The sequence below is a fragment of the Colobus angolensis genome, unplaced genomic scaffold (assembly GCF_000951035.1).
Source record: "Colobus angolensis palliatus isolate OR3802 unplaced genomic scaffold, Cang.pa_1.0 Scaffold2, whole genome shotgun sequence".
Taxonomy (NCBI): Eukaryota; Metazoa; Chordata; class Mammalia; order Primates; family Cercopithecidae; genus Colobus; species Colobus angolensis.
Genome location: NW_012115154.1, coordinates 7,154,091 through 7,172,045, shown reverse-complemented (window position 1 = coordinate 7,172,045; position 17,955 = coordinate 7,154,091). Strand labels below are relative to the sequence as shown.

The following is a 17,955-nucleotide window of genomic DNA, read 5'->3' as shown; positions in this document are numbered from 1 at the left end:
CCAGCTACTCGGGAGGCTGAGGCAGGAGAATGGCGTAAACTCGGGAGACGGAGTTTGCAGTGAGCTGAGATCCGGCCACTGCACTCCAGCCTGGGCGACAGAGCGAGACTCCGTCTCAAAAAAAAAAAAAAAAAAAGAAAAGTTTATAAGTATCAGTAAGGTATTATTGACATATGCTTAGTCCACGCCCATCTGACTATGTATAACTACTCTTATAAACTGCATACCTTCTTTTACAATATTTCTTAACCTTTCTTTCTGATTCTTTCTAGGAAGTTACTTTGCAAAAGATGCCATCTATTCCCACAAAAATTGCCCATATGATGCCAAAAACATCGTTATGTTTGTAGCCCGAGTTCTGGTTGGAAATTTTATTGAAGGAAATGTGTCGTACACGAGCCCTCCTCAGCGGTACAACAGCTGTGTGGATACCAGGTTGAATCCCTCCGTTTTTGTCATCTTTCAGAAAGATCAGATTTACCCACAATATGTGATTGAATATACTGATGCAGACAAAGCCTGCGTGATTAGTTAGAACCGATGAATACAGCGTCAGAAGGATGCCATAACCATTCTGTTCCCTTACAGAACTAAATTGCCCCAGACAGGAGTTAAAGTTTTATATTTTCCTGCCCAGTTATCTAATGCCTTAGATCAGCGGTCCTCAAACTTCGCTACACATTTGAATCATCTGGGAAGTTTTAAACAAATTCTGATGCCCAGGTTGCACCCCATGCCAATGAAATCATTTCTGGGTTTCAGCGACAGGCAGTTGTATTTTTTTTTTTTTTGGGAGATGGAGTCTCACTCCATCGCCCAGGCTGGAGTGCTGTGCCGCAATCTCGGCTCACTGCAACCTCTGCCTCCCGGATTCAAGCAATTCTCCTGCCTCAGCCTCCCGAGTAGCTGGAACTACAGACACACACTGCCACGCCCAGCTAAATTTTTTGTATTTTTTTTAGTAGAGACAGGAATTCACTGTGTTGCCCAGGCTGGTCTCAAACTCCTGAGCTTAGTCAATCCGCCCGCCTTGGCCTCCCAAAGTGTTAGGATTACAGGCGTGAGCCACCACGCCCAGCTGGCAGTCGTATTTTTTAAAGTCCTTCTGATGATTCCAATGTGTTGGAAAGTTTATCTTGTCTCAGATGTAACTGGTAAAGTTTGGTTTCTAAATTTTCTGTAATTGCAGCAACCTTTCCCTCCTGTCTACCCTTTTAGTTTACTGTATGCCATGGTTTCGTTTTGGTTACATTGAAAGAAAGTTGGCCGGGCACAGTGGCTCAAGCCTATAATCCCAGCACTTTGGGAGGCCGAGACGGGCGGATCACGAGGTCAGGAGATCGAGACCATCCTAGCTAACACGGTGAAACCCCATCTCTACTAAAAAATACAAAAAACTAGCTGGACAAGGTGGCGGGCGCCTGTAGTCCCAGCTACTCGGGAGGCTGAGGCAGGAGAATGGCATAAACCCGGGAGGCAGAGCTTGCAGTGAGCTGAGATCTGGCCACTGCACTCCAGCCTGGGCAACAGAGCAAGACTCTGTCTCAAAAAAAAAAAAAAAAGAAAGAAAGAAAGTTAATTTGGAAAATTTGGGAGAAATCTAAACACGCCTATTAAGGATATAAGACATTACAGCTTTAGAAGAAAGATTATGAAAAACTGGGAAGAAAATGCTTAAGGACATGCTAGGGAAAAAAAAGTAAAGTTGAAATGCTATTGCAGACGTAGCTGCAGTACTGTACCTCATCATTCTGATGAAACTGATTTGGAGCACCCATTTCTTTATCGCTACATTTATTTGGGGACAAGCTCCATCCAGGTTGACTCTCTCTGGAATGCGGTAATAAGAGCTGGCAAGTATGGCTCAGAGAGAAGCAACCAACTGGAGTTAATTGCCCATTTGGGCTCTTTGTATAATTATGGCAAAGTAGACATTTATGTTCTAATTAATATGATTACAGAGAAGGCTTTTTCGCAGGTCAGGCTTTTCATGAAAGTATTTTGGGAACAATGAATTGCAATAACCAGCTTCACACAAGCATAACTGATAAATGCGAGTGCTATTGTAGTCTTGGCAAATGAGCCAAGAACCTAGGAGCAGGGCCATTCCTACTGAAGGACGGGCCCCCTACGGGGATGACATTTGTTTCCTGGTGAGCACAGAATCAGAACAAAGAACAATATCCCAAGGAGGCTCTGTGCCTACCAGGAACTTCTTTTTCCAAATGTAATGGATTATATGGAATTGTAGTACCATCGGTTTTTACTTAGAGCCCTTGACGTGCTTGGACCAATCTTTCCTTCCTTCTTATGAACCAGGTTTTTCCTTCTGATTTTCCCTTTTCAACATTCCTTACCAGTCACTAAAGTTTCCTGTTATAATTTCTTCTAGCAGACATAAGTCAGATTTCACTAGCATCAGAGTTGATTTTATATTAGTCAGATTTTGGATCATCACAGAGATCTCCAAACTCCTTGGCTTAAACGGCTCCACCAGTAAAAAAATTAGAGAGAGATTTTTTAGAGTAGAGTTATTTTCTGGGAGGGTTACCACAAATGCTTATTCTCATTGACTTCTTTCTTTCATGGTAGCTTTTGTTTTGGAGTGTTCATTTTCTGAACTTGACCCTCACATCGTAGGGGTGCAGTTTGTCCAACTCTTTCCAACAGCCCTAGGTCATTAGACACCCCTAGCTGGATATTTCACAGGCATCTTTGATTCAACATATCCAAAGTGGAACTCTCCATCTACTTCCCTCACATGAATCTGTTCCTCTCCCAGGATCTGTATGTAAGTGAATAGCATCACCATCTACCCATTGGCTCAAGCAGAAATCCGGAAGTCATCTTTGACTCCTTCCTCTCCCTCCTGATAAACATCTAAGCAGTTTCTAAATCTAGTTTTACCTCTTAAATATCTCTGTTCCCCTTCTAAGTTGTTTGCTGTGTTTTCTTCAGAGCAAGAAGGTTATTTATTTATTTTTTTTGAGACGGAGTCTCGCTCTGTCGCCCAGGCTGGAGTGCAGTGGCCGGATCTCAGCTCACTGCAAGCTCCGCCTCCCGGGTTTACGCCATTCTCCTGCCTCAGCCTCCCGAGTAGCTGGGACTACAGGCGCCTGCCACCTCGCCCGGCTAGTTTTTTGTATTTTTTTAGTAGAGACGGGGTTTCACCGTGTTAGCCAGGATGGTCTCAATCTCCTGACCTCGTGATCCGCCCGTCTCGGCCTCCCAAAGTGCTGGGATTACAGGCTTGAGCCACCGCGCCCGGCAAGAAGGTTATATTTTTAAAAATTTACTTAGTAATGCACATTCAAAACATAAATCAAGTCTGCAGGATAAAGTTCAAAACCGCTGTCGTGGCCCCATGTGATCTCTCCCTCCCCTACCCCTCTATCATTTAGTTTCTTCTGCACAAGCCACTCTGGCTTCTTTCAGTTTTGTGGTTCCCATTTTTAGCTAGTTCAGTGGTTCTCAATGGCATTTCTGCCTTTTTTTTTCTAAATGACAAATACAAATACATCTTCTTTATTATCCTCCAAATCCAATTCAGAGGTAATATGCTCCACCTACACACAATTTTAGAAATAAATTAAAAATTAAATAAAACTAATATTAACATAAAGAGGAAATAAAAGGTACCTAACTTGGGCACAACTGTAATTGAAGACCTAATGAAGTAGTCGGATGCTTACAACTATTTATAATGCATCAATTTGAACTTAGAAGGTAGGAGATCAGACCATATGCGGGAAAATGTAAAAGCAGGGATACGGGTGGACATTAGAATAAAAACTAGGGATACAGTAACTTCTTTGCATATGATAATACTTATTTGTATATAAGAGAAAGAACGAAATAACCTTTATTGAAATAAAGATACTATGCAAGAAAATGTACAGATTGTCGAAGTGGAGAAAGTGAGGATATATTCTTGCAGACGAGCTATAGGTCATACATGAATGTCTGGTGAGACATTCAAAATTCGTATAGGGTGCAGAATAATTTCTTATTGTGAGGAACTGTCCAATGTATTGCAAGATGTTCTGCATACTGGGCTCTCACATACTAAATGCTAGTAGCGCACCCACCCCCACGCCCAGTCATGGTGACAACCACAAACCCTATCAGATCTATTCACCCTTTTCAGAGCAGATATTTTGTAACATTCTCTTTGCTGTCCTGAAATGACTCATAGATAATACAATCTACTTACACACATGAATTTCTTAAAAAATCAATTTAATGCCCTAACTCTCTTATTAAGGAGAAATAGAAAAGAAGAAATTTATAATGAAAAGAAGATGAATTCATTATGTAAATGCTCAGGCATGACTCCGCTGTTTGAAACAGACAGATGTTTACTCTTCCTTGTAATGAGTAGGTTTGGATTTAAGAGCCGATTAGAGGCTACTTCCTGTAAATAAGTACAGGAAAATGAAACTAGAGGGATGGGGGACACTAGAATGAAAACCAGTGTTAGGGTAAAGTCAAAACAGACCATATACATAATCTGTATATGGGAAAAGAAAGAGCGAAGTTACCTTACTTAAGGATGATAGGACAAGACAAATTACAGATTGTCTCAGAGAAAACAAATGAGTTACTCTCTCGGACAAGCTGTAGGTCCTACATAAATGTCCAGCAGGACATTAGACAGTCGTACAGGGTACAGAATAATTCTTCGTTGTGTGGCACTAACCCACACACTGCAGGACATCGTTCTCCCTGGCTGCATCCACTCAGTGCTGGGAGTAGTCCCCAGTTATTATGAAACCACCAACAACCCACTGACCATAGTGAGAACCACTGATTTTTTTCCACTGACCTAGCGAATATCTAGCATCCTTAGATTGGCTCAACTGTTACTTCCCTAAGGAGTCCTTCTATAGAATAGGTCAGATACTTGCCTCCCGAACCCCTTATTTTTAAAATACTTGGCGCCTTGCTTTGATAATTTGTATTATGTATCCAAACTGAAATTATCTGCTTTCCACATTAGAATGTAAGCCCCCTGAGGGGTGAGTCAGTCTGTCTTGTTTGCTGCGCCACGCCTGATGCCCAGCCCAGCAGCATGCTTTGTACACTGATATATTGGGTAAATTTTGTTGAATAAATTAAGCTCAACTATTTATATTTCAATAGTTGAGTTATATTGCTTCTTGTTCTTCAAGCTTAATTTGAACTGTCTAATAAAAAGAATTAAATAATTTGATTCTATTGCCTTTATTTGATCTATTTCTAGATATCTCCAAAAACATCATCAACTGCAGACACCAGTTATTCAATGGGAGAGAGATGATGAGTTTTGCCCCTTCCAGCTTTATCATTCCAGGGCTCAATGACCAAGTCACCTGGGCAAGGCACGGTGGTGGTGATGGCCCCCACATCTTTTGTCTGGGGATCAGAGAGGGAAGGGCTGAAAGCTGCTAACATACCTTTCTTCCTTTAGTCTCAGGGGTGTGAACAGGGCCAGGCTGAGGCACAAAAGTTAAAAATATAAATGGTGATAAGCAGAATTACCCTATCAGCCATTCCTCCTTCAAAAGCCCTTCCCTACTCATTACCTTCTTTCTTTCTTTTTTTTTTTTTTTTTGAGATGGAGTCTCACTCTCTCACCCAGGCTGGAGTGTGGTGGCGCAATCTCGGCCTACTGCAACCTCCGCCTCCTGAGTTCAAGCAATTCTCCTACCTCAGCCTCCTGTAGCTGGGATTACAGGTGCCTGCCACCACACCTGGCTGATTTTTGTATTTTTAGTGTAGATGGGGTTTCACCACATTGGCCAGGCTGGTCTTGAATTCCTGACCTCAGGTGATACACCTACTTCAGCCTCCCAAAGTGCTGGGATTACAGGTGTGAGCCACCTCGCCTTGGCCTCCTTATCTTTTTTAATCACAAAGCTTTCAGTAGAGAGGGAGCAGGGAGAGAGTGAGGGAAATGGAGAGGGAGAGCAAGTTCTATGGCAGCAGAGATTTGATAAAGTGAAGTTAAAACTGCCATTTGACTTGGACCTCTAGAAATAAAGCAAGGTGTAGCAAAGTCATTGCTGTCAAAGCACCTGGATTCAAACACGCAAAAATGCTATCAAACCAAGCATGAGCAGATCTTGGAGTTTTTTGATTATTTTTTTCTATGAGTTTATTTACTTTGTCATAGTGCACCCAAGAAAACCTGCCATTATCTAGTTTCTGGTGGACTCCTCAGTTCAGCATTTGGTAGAAATGAAGCTATGGCCGGGTGCAGTGGCTCACGCCTATAATTCCAGCACTTCGGGAGGCTGAGGTGGGTGGATCACGAGGTCAAGAGATCGAGACCATCCTGGCCAACATGGTGAAACCCTGTCTCTACTAAAAATACAAAAATTAGGTGGGCGTGGTGGCACACACCTGTAGTCCCAGGTACTTGGGAGGCTGAGGCAGGAGAATCGCTTGAACCCGGTAGGTGGAGGTTGCAGTGAGTCAAGACTGCCACTGCATTCCAGCCTGGGTGACAGAGCAAGATTCTGTCTCAAAAAAAGGAAAAGAAAAAAGAAATGAAGCTAAATAGCGACCACTTTCCACTCATACCCTCATATCTTAGCTACTGTAAAGAGAACTGCCATGAAAGGCAATACTTAGTTGAGTGCTAAGTGTGTGTGTCCAGGGCCATGGGGGCCATGTTCTGGGACATGTCTTGGGAAGAGTTCAGGGGATAACAGACAGGTTTCATTTAGAAGGTTAAGACCAGAGCGGATGAATTTATAACAGTGATATCAGTGTATGTCCCCAGAGTGACTTGCTGCAAAGCTCATGCTACACATGCATGCCTGAGTGACCGTAAGCTTGAGAATGAGCTTCAGAATCAGAGTGGGAGGAGACATCAGAACGTTCCGGGAAGTGCTTAAGTCTTAAAAGCTCCAGTTCTAAAATACCACCCCCAATCTCAACCTCCTGTTTTCTCTTTTCCATTCCCTTGTGAATCTGCCCAGCGTTTAATGTCACCCTCTTCTTCCTGAAAAATCCACACGCTTCAACAGTCTGCTCTGGGATCTTTCCTTTTTACCCCTCTATGCACTTCCCCATGAATGGTCTTATTTATTCCCAGATTCAAATGTCACACACTCTATGACTCCAGGATCTAAACCTCTGCTGAGGAGTCAGATAACCTGTGCATGGTGTCACGGCTACTGAGTAACAGAACCAAGATTCTAAACCCGGAAGTTCAGCTGCAGAGTCTACAGGTTAAGTGTGTATCTGTAGGAACAGTCTTGACCTCTTCTCTCTCACCTTCCCACCCTTCCCCCATTAACTCATGCATTTACTCTTGGAGTCTTCTCCACACTCTGCCTCATAGTCTTCCTCTCCACTCAAAATCCCCCCTTTTCCTTCAGTATTCACTGTGGTCAACCCATGCAACACCCCTAGCCTTAGATGTCATTAACACTTGTCTTCACTGTCCTCACTATTCGGGGAATCAACATCGATCACCCCACTGTCATCAATCAGAATTACTCTAGAACTGCTTTCTTTTTTTTGAGACAGAGCCTTGCTCTGTCTCCCAGGCTGGAGACCGATGGTGTGATCTCAGCTCACTGTAACCTCTGCCTCTGGGGTTCGAGCGACTCTCCTGCCTCAGCCTCCCAAGTAGCTGAGATTATAGGCGCCACCATGCCCGGCTAATTTTTAGTAGAGATGGGGTTTCGACATGTTGGCCAGGCTGGTCTTGAATTCCTGACCTCAACTGATCCTCCTGCCTCGGCCTCCCAAAGTGCTGGGATTACAGGCATGAACCACCACATCTGGTCTAGAACTGCTCTTTCTGAAATCCCAAACCTCTATATTCTACCTCTGACCCCAGCCTGCTTTTCAGCTCTCTTGCCTTCCTACATTTCGTACATTGTGTTTCTCTGCTCACATACAGCCCCTTGCTGTCTTCACTCCTCCCTTATCTAGTCTCCAGCCCATTGTTCAGCCCCTGGCCACTATTTCTTTTCTTCTCTCTCTCTCTCTCTTTTTTTTTTTTTTTTTGAGACAGGGCCTCACTCTCTCTCCCAGGCTGGAGTGCAGTGGTGCGATCTCAGCTCACTGCAGCCTCCGCTTCCCAGGTTCAAGTGATTCTCCCACCTCAGCCTCCCGAGTAGCTGAGATTACAGGTACCCACTGCCATGCCTGGCTAATTTTTAGTAGAGATGAGGTTTCAACATGTTGACCAAGTTGGTCTCGAACTCCTGACCTCAGGTGATCCTCCTGCCTTGGCCTTCCAAAGTGCTAGGACTACAGGCATGTGCCACCACACCTGGCTAATTTTTGTAATTTTGGGTAGAGACAGGGTTTCACCACGTTGCTAAGGCTGGTTTTGAATCCCTGACCTCAGGTGATCCACCTGCTTTGGCCTCCCAAAGTGGTGGGATTACAGGCATGAGTCATTGCACCCAGCCCCCGATCACTCTTTGAATTCATACTTTCAATCATCCAGAACCTTGGACCTTAAGTCTCATCCACTGGCAAAACCTAACAGTGAATCAATCAAATTCTGTTCTTACACCTTGAGAGCTTTTAGGAGAATTGCAGCACTGTTTGGATCATGCCACTACCAATTTGTGGCCTTGACAAGGCCCTCCCCATACCCACTGGTCCTACCTGTCAGTCTTCTCCCCATTCCACAAGTCAGCTTTGTCAAGCCTTTATGGTCTCCTCAAGTGACTCTCCACCACCCATTCTTGGTCTTGCCTTAAACTTAAAAAGACAAAACAAAACAAAGCCTACAAACTTGTCTTTAGATGCTCTAATCCTTGTCTCCTTTCCTGTTGTGTGAACAGACGAAGCATCTCCCCTCCTGGAGGAGGTTAGTTCCTCTGACGTCTCCCATTCTCTCTCACTGCCTATGGACATCCCCCACTGATTACCATTCCCCTTTCCTTTATATTCTTTCTTTTTCTTCTTCCTTTTCTTTCCTCTCCCTTCCTTTCTACCTTTTTCTGTTGCCCAGGCTGGAGTGCAGTAGCACGATCTTGGCTCACTGCAGCCTCTGACCTCCTAGACTCAAGCAATCCTCCCACCTCAGCCTCCTGAGTAGCTGGGACTACAGGCACATGCCACCATGCCTAGCTAATTTTTGCATTTTTAATAGAGATGGGGTTCTACCATGTTGCCCAGGCGGATCTCAAACTCCTGGGCTCAAGTGATTCTCCTGCCTCAGCCTCCCAAAGTGCTGGGACTGCAGGCATAAGTCACCACGCCTGGCCTCCTTTATTTTCAACTCTCCCTTCTTACTGGCTCTTTCTTTTCTTTTTGTTTTTGAGATGGAATTTCTCTCTGTCCCCCAGGCTGGAGTATAGTGGCGCAATCTCGGCTCACTGCAAGCTCTTCCTCCTGGGTGTATGCCATTCTCCTACCTCAGCCTCCTGAGTAGCTGGGACTACAGGTGCCCGCCACCACACCTGGTTAATTTTTTGTATTTTTAGTAGAGACGGGGTTTCACCATGTTAGCCAGGATGGTCTCGATCTCCTGACCTTGTGATCTGCTCGCCTTGGCCTCTCAAAGTGCTGAGATTACAGGCATGAGCCACCGTGCCCGGCCTTGCTGGCTCTTTCTACTCAGCATGTAACTATGCTTGTCTCTCCTATAATAAAATACCTTTCTCAGTCTCGTGTCTTCCTCTTATTATCATTACCTTACTTACGTTTAGAAGTAGTCTAAAGTCCCGAATTTTTCCTTTCTTCTTTTTTTAACCTACAGAAATCTACCTTTCCTCGTTATTCCTCTGAAATAAACTTGCCTAGGTTATCACTGCCTACAAGCTTTCCCTTGCAGGAAAGCTCCTCCCTGTAGTATCTCACCATGCTGATCACTTCCTCCTTGAAACTCTCTCCTCCGCGTGTCCATGAATGACTCTCATTTTTCTCTAACCTCTCCTTATCAGTTTATATGTTAGGCTATGTTCCCTCAGGAGCAATCAGACAAGGATTGAATGCACACAGTTTACTTGGGAGGAGATCCTAAGAAACACTGGCAGGGGAATGGGGAAGTGGGGCAGGGAAAGGAAGGAAGACTGTATAGTGAGTGCTAATGAGCAGGGGTGGCTGTGGGCAACCGGAGTTCAGTTCCACTGAGGAAACACTGGGACACCATGGAATGTACACCTCCAAGTGGTTCTACATGAGGAATAATGAGTTGGGCTGTTTGATCCATTGTTGGGGAGGAAAAACTTTTCCTGAACCCTCTTAGGTTCAGTTCTGAGGGGCTGCAAATTTAACTGACAAGAGAAAAAATATATATGCATATGGCAGTGCACAAAAGAAATGATGATGATTTATTTACCTAACTTAATAGGGGAGAGAGGGGGGCAAAAAGACTCCTGTGGGAAGAACGAAGGGGTTTCTAGGGAACAAACAGGAGATAAGGAAGTTTGTGATCGTTTGTTTATGCACGTGCACATGGTCTTCTATTTTATGTCCATAGACCCCTGGAGGATGAATGGCAGCCTCATTCCCAAAAGGTTCTGCTTTTACTGAAATAAAGGAAGCTTCGAGAAGGCTTCTTTTTGCCTCTATTGAATCTTAAATGTCTTTAGTTTAAAATAATCCTTATGCCAACTTTGCGGTTGAGAGTGCATCGTCAAACCAACAATTCCCCAGCATCCCTGGATGAGGGCTCTTCCTGGAGGTGCTGGCTCCTTGGTAATTGTAGCCTGCCTTTCCTGCTGGCTGCTTGCTCCTTCTGTTGGAAAAAGCTTAGGCAGCGAGTTCAGGAACAAATGCTGAGTGCCAAGGGGACGTAGGCTACTGCCTATTTTTCTCTCCCCCTACTTGCTTATTGTTCTTTCCCCCCACCTCCGCTTTTTCACACTCTTCATTTTTGTCAGGTGATCTTATCAACTCTCAGTTACCTAACACTCTGATGTAACACAAATCCACATCCCTTCCCTTCTCATGTCCCTCAAGGTCTAGACCTGTATACCGAATACACCTGCCTGTTGAGCATCTTATCTTGGGTTGTCCATTGCAAACTCAACATAAATAATATTGGGGTTGTAGTTCCTCAAATCCTATTTATTTTCTGTTATTCCTCACCTTGTCTTGCTTTTCTAGAAATCCAATCTTCTCATTGCTGCCAGGGTTTTTTCTAAAACACCTATCCTACAATATGGCCAGGTACTATTTTAGGTGGTAGGGATACACCAATGAACAAAACAAGGTTCCTGCTTTCATGAGCCTGAATTCTATAGCCAAATATATAAAACAATAGAGAAGAAAAATATCAGTGGTAAGTTCCATGCAGACCGGGGAACTACTTTTGATTTGAGAGGTCAGGAAAGGTTTTGCTGAAGAGAACACATTAAAGCTCAGAGCTGAATGACACACCTTGAGTGGCATTCAGGAGACATCCACACTTCCCGGATGAAAATCCTTTAGTGACTTCCCAAAGTTCCCGGGATATAAGTCCATATTTCACAGCACGGCAGAGAAGGTCTTCTGGTATCTGGCCAACTGTCTTCCTCTCCAGCTTCTTTACATCACACGACATTAATGCATTTAATCCTCACAAGCACCTTGTAAAAGAGCAGCTAAGCTGGCTGAGTTCTCTGATGGTCTGATTCATCTTTGTACTGTCACTGCGTTAGTGGTTGGCTCAACAAATGTTCATTAAACAAGCAAGGTGTTGGACAAAAAGCATGGATGCTTAAGGCAGGTCTAGACTGGCGCTCAACAAAAATAAAGTAATTCACATTTGCAATTTAAAATTTCCTCGTAGCTACATTAGGAAAGTAGAAGCAACACATGAAGTTGTCACAATATTTTATTTATCCAAATATATCCAAAATATTATCAGTTTAACACGTGATTCATATAAAGTTAATGAGATATTTTACATGCTTTTTTTCATTCTCAGTCCTCAAAATCTAATGTGTGTATTTCACACTTACATCACATCTCAATTCGGACTAGCCACTTTCCAATAAAGCTCAGCAGTCCCGCGGGGTGGCTCACGCCTGTAATTCCTCCGCTCTGGGAGGCGGAGGCAGGTGGAAAGCTTCAGGAGTTCGAGACCAGCCTGGGCAACATGGGGAGACCCCCCCCCACCGTTTCCACAAAACAAAACAAAAAACCAAAAAAATTAGTGGTGTGAACCTTTGGTCCCAGCTACTCAGGAGGCTGAGGTGGGAGGATCGCTTGAGCCCAGGAGTTCCAGGCTGCAACAAACTATGATAGTGCCACTGCACTCCAGCATGGGCGATAAAGTGAGACCTTGTCTCCAAAAATAAAAATAAAAATACAACAACAACAACAAATCCCACAAGTGCTCATCAGCCACATGTGGCTAGTGGCCACCTCCCCAGAAGCAGCCCGGCCACCCACCACCTACCACTTTTTACCTATTTCGCCTTCTCCGCAGGCCTCCCTAGCACTACCAGTTGTCTTACTTCTTGGCGAGTCCTTTGTGACTCCCACTATACAAGCCCCTCAAGGCCAGGCCTCGCCCTGAACGGTGCCCGGGCAGAGCAGACGCTCCATCAACGCTGTCCCCCCCTGAGTCCGCGTCCAGGGGATCCGCAGGCACCGTACTCTGTTTCCACGCGCCGGGGCCGCCCCTCGCCCGGCCTCCCGCAGGCCCACCCCTCGCCAGGCCCAGGCCCAGGCTCATCCCCGGAATGTTCGCTGGAAATCGTGGACGTGACTGGGAGGAGCCTGCCCGCCCCGGCTCTCTCTCGGCGCCGCGCGCGCACAGGGTCCGCGCCAGCGACCATGGCGGAGCCCACGGTGTGCTCCTTCCTCACCAAGGTGCTGTGCGCCCACGGCGGCCGCATGTTCCTGCGGGACCTGCGCGGCCACGTGGAGCTGTCGGAGGCCAGGCTCCGGGACGTGCTGCAGCGCGCCGGGCCCGAGCGTTTCCTGCTGCAGGAGGTGGAGACCCAGGAGGGCCTCGGAGACGCGGAGGCGGAGGCGGCGGCCAGCACGGTGGGCGGTGGCGGCACCTCCGCCTGGAGGGTTGTGGCCGTGTCCTCTGTGCGCCTCTGCGCCCGCTACCAGCGCGGCGAGTGCCAGGCCTGCGACCAGTTGCACTTCTGCCGCCGGCACATGCTGGGCAAGTGCCCCAACCGGGACTGCTGGTGAGAAGGCGACGGCGGGCGGGGACTGTGGGCGCTGGCCGCGGGCCTGGCCGTCCGGCTGGAAGCGGGAGCGACGGGAAGGGGGGCTTCTTCCCGGCCAGGGCCGGGGACGCAGGGCTGGACGACCCCCTCCCGCAGGCCCTTCCCGGGGCGGCCTCCCCCGCGCTCCCAGCAGCTGGGCGGAAAGGCGCGAAGGTCTTCTCCGTGGAGACGTCTCTACCGCCCCGGCTAGAAAAGTTGCTGCCCCCCCCCCCCCGGATCCTGCGCGGCGCGGCCGGGTTAAATCCGGACTGGGACTTTGGAGTTCACTTACTCCGGTGATCTTTGGCGGGAGGTGGGGGGCAAGGGGCGTCTGAGGATCCCGTGAGATCCCTGGACCCTTTATCCAGAAATCGCCCGTTCCCCCATATCCACACACTTTTGCAGAAGCGGGTCTGCGCCCTCTAGTTTTAACAACGCTGAGCCAATCTCACCCCAGGAAACAGGGCTGGAGGGCTTGGGTGAGGCCCTGTGGTTCCTGACTGCCAGAGCTGGGGTTCGGGGCTGCCTCCTGACCCCAGGCTGTGCTTCACATCCCCGAATTTTCCTTGGTTGTCTCTAGCCACACACACCGCCAAAGCGGTGCTGGGGATAGGGGCGCTTTCCTTTTAACGTTAGTGGACTGTGGGGGTGGGCAGCTGTTGCTGGGGAGAAGGCCAGGTGCAGTCGCCTACAGAACAGATGCGCATCCTCAGGCGAGGTGCGAGGTGGGCGACCCTTGGCTTCAAAGCGTTCCTACTGAAAATTCAAATGACCCTGGGAGAGGAGTTGCTTCAACCCGACTTTCTTATTTTCCATCAGTGCTTATTAGGCCATGCTATCCCCGATTTCATGAAAATTATTCAACTTCACATGTATTAAATAAATTGAAAGCTGTTCAAGGCAAGGAATTGGACAGACTGGTCCTTCTTCACCTGGGCATCTGACCGAGGGCTTTGTTCTTTTAGGTCTACCTGTACCCTTTCCCATGATATCCACACACCTGTCAACATGCAGGTGCTGAAAAACCATGGACTTTTTGGTCTCAATGAAGCCCAGCTTCGGATCCTGCTTTTGCAGAATGACCCTTGTCTTTTACCAGAGGTGAGTCACCAAGGAGTCACCCTCATGTCACATTTGTTACAAGTACTTTCCCCATTTACTTTTCTTTTAGCTTTAGATATTTTAATTGCTTTGAAGCAACATGATTCAGTTTCACATGCTTTAAAGGTACCCTTTATAATTGCTATCATGGCAAAATAGTATGTTTGTTTGGCTTTAGCCATATACAAAGAAGTTTTAAAAACAAAATAGTACAAATCCCAAGAGAAAATTGGAACATCAATTAAGACCACCAATTAAAAGCAAGATTTTCTAATCTAGCACAGTGATGCTGTCATAGACACCTCCACTTGGCCAGAAGAGGGATGGAAAGAAGGGAAGATGTTGAGAAAACAGAGGATAGTTCATCATTGTGGCCTGATTTTAACTCTAAGGCATTTCAGAGTCTAGAATGGAAGATAGCCACAAGACTAGAGGTAGGAGCTGGAGCCTTTGGTGCGGGTGGCAGAGGCTGCTCTCAAGGCAGCAGAATCTGTACCGCAAAGGCAGTCCTGGAGTTGATCTCAGGAACAAGGAGGTTTCTTTCTGACAAGCGTAACCTGTTTCATTTCTTCGAGCACTGAAGCCAAGTCTGGTACGTCACAGTTTTGAGCCAGATGCATTCCAACCAGCCATGTTGCCTGAAGTAGATCCAGGCAGTCGCTGAAGCAGGTTATTGGCAGGAAGGGTGAGGAGGGTGGCTGCAGCTATGAGGCTGGGTCCAGTCCTTCCTCTCTCAGAGAGGAGATGTGGTGCTGCTGCTATTTGCCTTTTAATTTTATAGTACTTTTTGATTTATAGAAGTTTAGTATTTTTATTTTGTCAAATCTATCGAATTTTTTTTTGGTGTGCTCTTTTTTGGGGTGTATCCTGGGCCCAGCTTCACCTTGTCATATTAGACTACTTAAGTGTTTTGTGAGCAGCTGAGGGGTTGGTTGCACTTAAAACAGGAGCCTCCCCCCTGCCTCCACTTGTTCCCATCACCTGGGACTGGAAGTAGGTGACATATGGCACAGAACATGACCATGTGGACAGCAGGGACCATGGAAAAACATAGTGCATGAGGCATGAATGGTGCCTCACATCTCTTTTCTTTTTTTTTTTTTTGTGACGGAGTCTTGCTCTGTGGCCCGGGCTGGAGTGTGTGGCCGGATCTCAGCTCGCTGCAAGCTCCACCTCCCAGGTTTATGCCATTCTCCTGCCTCAGCCTCCCGTGTAGCTAGGACTACAGGTGCCCGCCACCTCGCCCGGCTAGTTTTTTTTTTTTTTTTTTAGTAGAGACGGGGTTTCACCGTGTTAGCCAGGATGGTCTCGATCTCCTGACCTCGTGATCCGCCCGTCTCGGCCTCCCAAAGTGCTGGGATTACAGGCTTGAGCCACCGCGCCCGGCCACCTCACATCTCTTGTATTAAATGCCTGATGATTGCTTTTACCACTCTCTCAATAAAAAAGACAGTAGACAAATAAGGTTCATGCTGGTGCATTAATGGACAAATTTCTAGAAAAATATAGCTCGTCAAAATGAGTTCAAGAAGAAACGGAAAGCCAAAATAGTCTCATAAAAATTTTTAAAATAAAAGCATTAAACACACCTCAAAGCATTAGAAGGCTTGCACAAGAAAACATCAGACTTACGTAGTTTTTTTTTTGTTTTTTTTTTTGAGACAGGGTCTTACTCTGTTACACAGGCCAGAACTACCTCGGCTCACTGTTGCCTCTGCCTCCTGAGTTCAAGTGATCCTCCTACCTCAGCCTCCTGAATAGTTGGGACTATAGGCATGTGCCACCATGTCCAGCTAATTTTTGTACTTTTTGGTGGAGACAGCATTTCACCGTGTTGGCCAGGCTGGTCTTAAATGCCTGACGTCAAGTGATCCCCTCAGCCTCCCAAAGTACTGGGATTACAGGTGTGAGCCACTGTGCCTGGCCAGGCTTATGTAGTTTTACAGTTGAATTCTATCAAATTTTTGTCGTATTGAAGTATAGTTGACAAAAATTTTATATTTACAGTGTATAATGTGATGTTTTAACATATTTACATTGTGAATTGATTGCAACGATTAAGGTAATTAGCATACCATTACTTCACATAGCTATTGTTTTTTGGGTGTGGTAAGGACAGCAATTTTCAGGTATACAGTATGTTTTTTTTTTAAATTTCTTTTCTTTTTCTTTTTTTTTTTTTTTGAGATGGAGTCTCACTTTGTCATCCAGACTGGAGTGCAGTGGCGCTATCTCGACTCACTGCAAGCTCCGCCTCCCAGGTTCACACTGTTCTCCTGGCTCAACCTCCTGAGTAGCTTGGACTACAGGCACCCGTCACCATGCCCAGCTAATTTTTTGTATTTTTGTTTTAGTAGAGATGGGGTTTCACCGTGTTTGCCAGGATGGTCTCGATGTCCTGACCTCGTGATGTGCCTGCCTCGGCCTCCCAGAGTGCTAGGATTACAAGTGTGAGCCACTGTGCCTGGCCATTACGTTATTATTAACTACAGTCACCATGCTGTACAGTAGATTTCCAGAAATTTATCCTGTCTAATTGAAACTTTGTTCCCTTTGACTTACATATCCCTATTCTCCTTAATTCTAACAAATCTATAAGGAACAGGCTGTTCCAATATTTGAAGTAGGTCTAGGATCTATTTTTCATGATCTCCAATTCTTGAGCCACTATCATACTAATTAAAGTAGTTTATATTTCATTTTTAAAGTTTATTTATTTACTCTTTTTGAGACATGGTCTCGCTGTGTTGCCCCGGCTGGAGTGCAGAGACAGGGTTTTGCCATGTTGCCCAGGCTGGTCATAGCTCACTGCAACCTCGACCTCCTGGGCTCAAGCAATCCTCGCATTTCAGACTCTCTAGTAGCTGGGACTACAGGTGTTCATCACCACACTCAGCTACTTTTTTTTTGTTTTGTTTTTTGAGACTGACTCTTGCTCTGTCACCTAGGCTGGAGTGCAGTGGTGTGATCTTGGTTCACTGCAATCTCCAACTCCCTGGTTCAAGCGATTCTCCTGCCACAGCCCCCTGAGTAGCTGAGATTGCAGGCGCTCGCCACCATACCCAGCTAATTTTTTGTATTTTGAGTAGAGATGGGGTTTGTCGTTTTGGCCAGGCTGGTCTTGAACTCCTGACCTCAAATGATCCGCCCACCTCGGCCTCCCAAAGTGCTGGGGTAACAGTTGTGAGCAACAGTGCCCGGCCTCCAGATACTTTTTTTTGTTTTGCTTTGTTTTTGTTTGTTTTGTAGATAGAGTCTCGCTCTGTCAGCCAGGCTGGAGTGCAGTGGCGTGATCTCAGCTCACTGTAACCTCTGCCTCCCAAGTTCAAGCAATTCTCGTGCCTCAACCTCCTGAGTAGCTGGGACTACAAACATGTGCCACCATGCCTAGCTAATGTGTTGTGTTTTTAGTAGAGACAGGGTTTCACCATGTTGCCCAGACTGGTCTGAAACTCCTGAGCTCAGGCAATCTGCCTGCCTCAGCCTTCCAAAGTGTTAGGATTACAGGTGTCAGCCGATGTGCCCCGCCTACTTTTTAAATTTTTTTGTAGAGACAGGGTCTTGCTGTGTTGCCTAGGCTGGTCTCGAACTCCTTGGCTGAAGCGGTTTGCCATCCTTGGTCTCCCAAACTGCTAGGAGTACAGCCATGAGCTACTGTGCCTGGCTGATTTTGTTTGCTTGTTTAATCAATTCATGTTTCCTTTTCCAGATAAGCTTTAGAATCACTTAAATTCCTAAAACTATT

At 46.1% G+C, this 17,955-nt stretch overlaps 2 protein-coding genes and 1 long non-coding RNA gene across 3 annotated transcripts in view; all 3 read left to right on the top strand.

Moving 5' to 3' along the window:
• The window catches only part of ZC3HAV1 (zinc finger CCCH-type, antiviral 1), an 81,631-nt gene extending 80,403 nt beyond the window's left edge, over positions 1-1,228 (top strand). The window contains exon 12 of the mRNA XM_011941557.1: positions 277-1,228. Within this exon, the coding sequence (XP_011796947.1) occupies positions 277-535 (259 nt within the window). The 3' untranslated portion in view covers positions 536-1,228. The remainder of the gene's footprint in view (positions 1-276) is intronic.
• Positions 1,229-2,513: 1,285 nt separating this feature from the next.
• Positions 2,514-5,203, top strand: LOC105511169. The gene is made up of 2 exons (XR_001001676.1): positions 2,514-2,967; positions 3,276-5,203. It is a non-coding gene; the product is annotated as an uncharacterized LOC105511169 (long non-coding RNA).
• A 7,091-nt stretch (positions 5,204-12,294) lies between these two features.
• Positions 12,295-17,955, top strand: part of ZC3HAV1L (zinc finger CCCH-type, antiviral 1-like) — a 15,467-nt gene continuing 9,806 nt past the window's right edge. Inside the window, exons 1-2 of the mRNA XM_011941280.1 lie at positions 12,295-13,088; positions 14,075-14,210. Coding sequence (XP_011796670.1) covers positions 12,724-13,088; positions 14,075-14,210 — 501 coding nt within the window. The 5' untranslated portion in view covers positions 12,295-12,723. The remainder of the gene's footprint in view (positions 13,089-14,074; positions 14,211-17,955) is intronic.